The sequence below is a fragment of the Rhincodon typus genome, chromosome 38, assembly GCF_021869965.1.
Source record: "Rhincodon typus isolate 14 chromosome 38, sRhiTyp1.1, whole genome shotgun sequence".
NCBI classification, from domain to species: domain Eukaryota; kingdom Metazoa; phylum Chordata; class Chondrichthyes; order Orectolobiformes; family Rhincodontidae; genus Rhincodon; species Rhincodon typus.
Window position 1 is genome coordinate 6,767,616 of NC_063369.1, and position 7,910 is coordinate 6,775,525.

Consider the following 7,910-nt stretch of genomic DNA (forward strand, 5'->3'; position numbering starts at 1 on the left):
ACTTGGGATCAAACAGTCTACTTTTGCTTATGATGTTTTGTAGGGGATTTTTTTCATTTGAATTTGTGAACAACTTTTAATTACAATAACATAGTGGTGTCCATTTTAAAACGATTGACATTGAGCCCAAGAAGGCTATCAAACTGTGCCAAATCTACGGAGTCACTCACGGAAAGACTTGCTACGAACATCTGCTGTGAAGCCCTTCTCCGGTTTACTGAGTGTAATGGCAGGTGTCGAGCTGAAAATGGGACGTTAAAATAAAAACTCATTAATCAAGAGGTGGAGGAGAGCATTTCACTGGCTGATTCTGGACATGTGCCCAAAATTAGGAGCAAGTGCCTCAAAAACATCTCCATCTGGCCCCGGCACAAACACACAAAGAACATCACCCCAAACAATTGGAGTCAGTGAGTTTTTCTTTTTAAAAAAATGTGTCCAGTTCCTTGAAAAGGGGGGAATGTTCTGCAGAACGAGGCAGGGACTGGGGTTTGACAAGCTGGTTTATGGAGAAAAACAGGTACAAGGTTATTGATAAAAGGGCCCATTTCCATCTCAAAATGTTCTGTGAATCAACGCTGGACACAAGCTGTCTTCAGCTTGTAATCTAGGCTGACTTGCCACAGCATTACTGAGGGAGCACTGAAATTTTGGAAACGTTAAAATGAAGTTGCAGAACACTGTTCGAAGAGGAAGGAATTCTCCTGATGCAATGGCTAACATTCATTCCTTATTTAACAAAACTAAGACTGATTAAATAACCATTGCTATATGTGAGGTCCCACTAGATCGAAACTGACTGCTGTTACTTAAGAGTGACCTTACATCAATAGTAATTGCCTAGCAGTGAAACACTTTCGTACATCTGAAGCTATCAACAGTGTTATACAAACAAGACTTATTTTGTGTCTGATAATAGCGCCATACAAATTTTATGTCAAAAAATAGTGAAGATACTTTTATGCAGTGTTGAAAGGGTTCTGCACCATCAGATGTGTCACCTCTTGATGGAGGTATTCAGCTCTCTCAGCTAGTTGTCATAGATTTGGAGCACCATTTGAAGAAGTGTAGGGAGGATTATTTGAAAATATTTATCTCTCAATCAACAAGATTAAAACAGGTCATTTGATCATGTATCTCACTGTTGTTTGGGGGTCCTCACTAGTCTGAAGAAGAGTCACTGAACCCGAAAAGTTAACTCTGATTTCTGTCCACAGATGCTACTAGACCTGCTGAGCTTTTCCAGCAATTTCTGTTTTTGTTTCAAGTTTGTCCAACTTCTCCTTATAGCTAATACACTCCAATCCAGACAACATCTGATAAACCTCATTTGTACCCTCTCCAAAGCCTCCACATTTTCCTATAGTGTGGCGACCAGAACTGCACACAATACTCCAAATGTGGCCTAAATAAGGTTTTTTATACGGCTGTAACATGACTTGCCAACTTTTATATTCAGTGCCTCAACCAATGAAGGCAAGCATGCTGTGTGCCTTCTTCACCATCTAACCCAATTGTGTTGACATTTTCAGGGAGCTATTGACTTGCATCCCAAGATTTCTCTGTATATCAATGCTCCTAAGGGTCTTGCTAGTTGTATGCTAGTTTTTTGTGATTTATGTATGCTTTACTGTATGCTTTCTTCTTGCACTTGACCTCCAAAAATGCACCACCTCATACTTGTCTGGATTAAACTTCATCTGTCATTTCTGTGCCTAACTTTCTAACTGATCTGTATCCTTCAACAGCCTCCTTCACTATCCACAACTCCACCAATTTTGTGGCACCTGCAAACTTATTAATCAGACCACCTACATCTTCATCCAAATCATTCATATGTATTACAAACAAAAGAAAGACGGCAAAAAGCTGCAACACAGAGGCATCTGGGATTTCTCATGCATAAATCACAAAAAAACTAGCATACAAGATCAGCTTGTATTAGGGAAGATAAGTGGAATGTTGGCCTTTATTTTAAAGGGAATGAAACATAAAAATAGGAAAGTCTTGCTAAAACTATACAAGGCACTAGTTAGACCTAGAGTACTGTGAACAGTTTTGGTCCTGTTCTATATTGGAGGAAGTCCAGAGAAGACTAACTTATTTGATCCGGGGTATGAAGGAACTTTCTCATGAGGAGAGGTTGAGCCTGTACTGTTTAGGAGAATGAGAGGAGATTTTACTGATACTTTGTGGAACACCACCGGTCACAGACCTCCTGTCAGAAAAACACCCTACTATAACTATCCTCTGTCTTCTAGACTATGCCAATTTTGTATCCAACTCACCATGGATCCCGTGTGACTTAATCTTTTGGGCCAAGCTACCATGAGGGACCTTGTCAAATGCTTTGGTAAAATCCATGTAGGCAACATCCACTGCCCTACCCTCATCCACTGCCCTACCCTTCATGACTTCCTCAAAAAACCTCGCCACACAACGCCATGCTGACTATCCCTATGATGACTTCAGTCAAGCCCCCTTAGTTGCTGATGTTTCAGTAAACTCTCTTCCCATTTATGCATGAGAAATCCCAAATGCCTCTGTGTCGCAGCTTTTTGCAGTCTTTCTTAATCCTCAGCCTGGACCGAAAAGTGGCCAGTAACATTGGCACCACACAAGTACTAGTCAGTGACCATTCCAACCAGAGAGAATCTAACCAATTTCCTTTGATATTCAATGGTATTACCATCACTGAATTCCCGCAATATCAACATCCTGACTGTTACCATTGATCAGAACCAGAACAGGAATAGCCATATAAATATAGTGGTTACAAGAGTAGCTCAGAAACTAGGAATCATGTGGCAAGTAATTCATCTCCTGATTCCCCAAAGCCTGTCTACTGTCTGCAAGGTACAAGTCAAGAGTATGATAGAATACTCCCACTTGCTTAGATGAATACAGCTCCAACAAGAAGTCTGACATCATCCAGAACAAAGCAGGCCACTCAATTTACCCTCCACACCGATGCTCAACACATTTGGTGTGTACCGTTTACAAGATACAGTGCAGAAATTAACCAAGGCTTATTAAGCAGCAGCTTCCAAATTTACGATCACTTCCATCCAGGAGAACAAGGGCAGAAAACACATGGGAACACCACCACCTGTACCCTCCAGCCATTTACTACCCTGACTCGGAAATATATTTTACTGTTCCTTAACTGACGCTGGGTCAAAATCCGAGAATTGTCTCACTAACCACATTGTAGGTCTGCCTATACTACGTGGACTGCAGTGGCCCAAAAAGCCAGCTCTCCACCATCTTCTTAAGGGCAACTAGTACAGGCAATAAATGCTGGCCCTAGGCAGTGAAGCTCATATTCCATAAATGAATAAAATGATAACAATAAACAGCTCCTTGTGTTCTTCCCCTAAGTGTATAACTTCACATTTTCCCACATTATATTCCATTTGCCGAGTTTTTGACCTCTCACTTAACCCATGTGTAGACTCTGTAGTATTTCTCTTCATATTATTCTTTTAGCATTTGGAAAACAAAAAAAAAATTGTCAATGCTTCTTATTTAGCTTATATTTAGCTCAAATGAAGCTCCATAAACCTCATTTAATTGCAGGAGTAGCTATGAATTAAACATTTGTTTCAATGGCATGTAACTCCCTTATCATTGCTAACTATAACCACAGACGTATCTAGATCCGACTTAAACTGCACAAACAGTTTTTTTTTTATTTACAGGCATGATGTTGGCGTAATATTATGGAAAAAGACTGACTTGATCCCAGAGGGTTAAGTAAAACATTCAGCTTCCTGGTGGAGTAATCATTTTACTGTAAGAGGCACAATAGGTAAATCATCGGTCACATACACCCATTTAAATAATTCCAATTTTAAACTGTCCAGTCTGTTAGATTGTTAAGTTATTTTTGACTTTTCCATGAATTTAATTTTTACACTTCACCATTGAGATTACTATATAAATAAACCAGGCCACAGGTGTGCAATAAGACAGCATGTTCCAACGTATGGGACTTGTTAGATAACGTACCTCATGGAGTGAGTCACGAAGCTGTTGTTCATTAGAGAGCTCAGTCCTATGATTTGTTGTCTTCCTGAGACAGACATAAAACTACATTTTCTCTTTCTCAGTTTCCTTTCCCCTTTTTCAGGCTGGTTTCAAAGATAGTCAGTGCCCTTAGTAACTCATTGTCACTGGTGCCCTTAAAGGTATATGTGTGGACAGTGATTTTAGTAAACCATTTGGCTTTGGACTAGATCTGCCCACATCCAATCTCCACACAAGTGCACACAATTACCTTTCCTCTCACTAGATCACCAGGTAGATGAGGATGGGAAAGCTCTGCTCATTCTACCTTCAACAGAAAGAATCTACCACTAAACTGTCTCTTAATATTCTACTACTTGCTTTGATTCATTTCTCCACTCAAGAAGCTATCCTAAATATTGGTCCCTATTTGAGTGAAAAAAAATCTTTTTGGAAGCAGCCCTAAATTTGCCTTATATTATATTATGGATTGAACAGTATTGATACTGGGCTGACTTTCTGTCCTAGTTGTGCCCTGTTTCATCCGAAGCTTGCATTTTCAATTTAGTTCTTCTATACCATTTTCTTGCTATTATATTTCCATCATATCCTACTTTAGTTGCTACTTTAATTGACACTACAATCCTACTTTGCCTCTGTGCTCTTTCTGGATTCTGCACAGCAGGAATGTTGTGGTGTATTCAACACTATGCTGAAATGAAGTCAAACCCAGGTCTTCCCTAATTTTCTGCCTTAAAAGATCACAGTGCAGATTCAACAGTAAATTTTAAAAAAGGTAATTGAATAGTACATGAAAGGGAAAACATAATCTGCCAGATCTGAAGAAACTGCAGGGGACTGGAAGTTATTGGATTCTCCTTTTAAAGAGCTGGGCATAAGTACGTTGGTCTGAATGGCCTTTTTAAGTGCATAAAAAATTGAAGCGAGAGCAGGTCATTTGGCCCTTAAGTGTGGACTGTCGTTCAGCAAGATCATGGCTGATATGTACCTCAACTCCAGCTTCCCTCACTATCCCTATATCCCTTAATTAACGCAGTACCTAATGCCTGTCACCTGCTGTCTTAAACATACTCAGTGACAGTTCATAGCTCTCTGGGTAGAGATTTCCAAAGATTCGCAATCCTTTGAAAAATTCCACCTCGTTTCATTTCTAAATGGTTGAAATTCTTCTAAGTACTAAATTCTTCTGTGTTATTTCATCTACTTTCTATGTTTCCATATTCCTATGATTCTTCCTGATTTGAATGGTCAAATTGTACAGTCCGGATCCAGCTGCCCAATTCACAGGTCACTTAGGCCTTTGTGCCTGTTCAGTAAACTAAATAGCAATACCATCTATTCTAGTTGCAAGTTATATTCCTCATGTATATATGTATATTATCATATTCAAAAGCAACTCTTTTTTTTCAGCCGTACCTTAACATTTCTTTAATCAAAGCAATGGAACTAAGGTATCTTTTGCATTTCAATTGTTAATTATTGTCAAGAACTCACAACGTGTCGATTAAAGTTTGAACACAAGGAGAAACAGACTCAAACTTAAGGAAGTTGATGCTTAACTGGAATTTATCATTTGCTGAACAAAATATTGTTGTATCTGACTGGGTTTTCTTAAGTTCTGAAGAACTGGAATACAACAGTCATGTTTCTTAAATATTCCTCTGTGCAAGTGAAAAAATAGACTTCCAATAAGTAACTAATAGCAGTAAATAATAAGATCAGCTGTGGCTCAGTTAGTAGCACTCGCAGCTCTTAAGTCATGACGTTGTGGGTTTAAGCTGTATCCAGCACTTTGAGTACAAAAATCAAGGCTGGCACTTCAGTGCGGTATTGATGGGTGCTACACTGTCAGAGATGCCATCTGTAAGATGAGTCATTAACCTGGTGCCCTGTCAGATAGCCATTAAAAATCCTACGCAGTGTTCCAAAGAAGAGCAAGGAAGGGGTCCTGTCCAACATTTATCCATCAACCAGTATCACACAAAATCAGATTATCACATCTCTATGAGAGCTTGCTGTGCACAAATTAGCTGTTGTGTTTCCTACAAAACAATAGGGACCCTAAAAACAGTTCAATGGCTGTAAAGCATTTTGTGATGTCTGGTGATCATGAGAGACATCGTACAAATGCAAATCATTTTAAAGCAAGATACGATCCTTTATCATTTCAAAATTTCATGCATGACACTAAATTTGGAGGTGGTAAAAGTGTTTGAATTTTGAAAAAAGACCTTATGACATATTAATATTATCCTTTTTTAATGAATCAATATGTTGATTATTAACAATTCACATATACCTGAATACTTTTTGTTGTATCTGAGCCTTCAGAGTGGTGAAATGAATCAAGGTTTTTGAGAAGATCTGTAGCTTGAGTTGTTGATGCGAAATGATGTGAAATGAATATAACACTCTCTTGCTGTGCTGTTTAGAGGATGCTTGAGGGCAGCCATTTTGTACAGAAATCACTTTCCAAAGTAGGATTAGCAAAAATAAATGGAAGTTTAAATTAATTGTTATTTTTTGCTTTTCACTCATTTCCCCAAAACCTTGGTAGATTTGCAAGCATGGATTCAGTGAAGTATCAGGATAGCTGTGGGGACATCATGGAATGTGGGCTTAAATTGCAAAGAATATTGGCAAAAAGATTTAACTATTCTTGCCCAAACAATATAAAAACAAATATTCTAAATCTGGCTCAGTCATAGCATCATCTGTTGTTCCTCATATGTAATTTGAAAACCTACAGAGGGGATATTCTGCTAGTATGTAAAGTTTTCTTTCTTTTTTTAAAATTTCTGATACATAATTTATTTCGAGATTAGATGATCATACAGTCACACCATTTATATTTTTTCGTAATTTCCACCATTTATTTCCTCTTATGGTGTTTAGTCAGGAACTCTCAACAGACTGGGGGTTTACTTTTTTCAACCGAATGAATATACTGCTACTGTTTATGAATGCACTCAAAATTACTCGAAAACTTCATTACTTCTTCTTTGATTAGAGTTGGAATAAGCGTTATAAAATGGAATCAAATATACCATCGCACAGGGCAAAGCTTTCATCAATAAACTAAAAGAACAAAGATCTCAAATTTTGTCACTGAAATGCATGTACACAATCAAATTTCACTCTTAATGGAAAACTGTAATTCACTTTTGCATCAACAAATTATATTTCCTGGGAGACAGGATGATTTCAAACAGAATCAGTTTGTCTGCTTACCTCACGTAGTAGCTTTGATGTATTCTTCTCAAATCTGAAGTTGCCTGTTTCAGTCCAAGATTTTTGTGTCAGTAATCCTGTTTGAAATCTCCTAATCAAAGCAGCAGCACTGTTGTTTTAGAAGCTTGAATGAAAGCCGTCTTTTCTGCTTGCACACATCTATGCCCACAGAGGCCCTGGTATAAACTCTGGTTCCACACCTGATCTCTCCTGATCTCTTCTTTCTCCCACTGGGGAGAAAAAAAACATTGACTAAGCTTAATGTTCACCCCACTGGCTGCATAATATGTACTTTTATACGTTGCATTACACTAAAAAGGGCATCATCAACATTGCTATGTCTTTGGCAAAGCAGTTGCCAACAATAATTGGCAAAAGAAACCTTTCTCCCCCTTGCAAAAGCTGCCTAATGAAAGTGCCTCTTAGTGGTTTCATTGGTAAAGGTTCCAGTCTAGAAAGGTATCAGATTTGCCCCCAGTTTGTTGAGTTAGTTGCTCTCAGGTGACTGCTGACCCGCAACTGGTGTCAGTTTTCCCCAAATTTGTATTGAAAACAAGAGCAAATTTCTTGCAGACTCACATTGGGCAATTTCCTCTGTAAAATATGCAGTATTGATGCCGTGTGAGAGCAGGTTTAGGTTTGGCAGCAGC

The 7,910-nt window shown here is 38.5% G+C and overlaps 1 protein-coding gene across 1 annotated transcript in view; it reads right to left on the reverse strand.

The window, feature by feature from the left end:
- LOC109935585 (tetraspanin-1-like) overlaps positions 1-191 on the reverse strand; it is a 28,213-nt gene extending 28,022 nt beyond the window's left edge. Inside the window, exon 1 of the mRNA XM_048618108.1 lies at positions 171-191. Within this exon, the coding sequence (XP_048474065.1) occupies positions 171-191 (21 nt within the window). The remainder of the gene's footprint in view (positions 1-170) is intronic.
- Between the last annotated feature and the right edge of the window lie 7,719 nt (positions 192-7,910).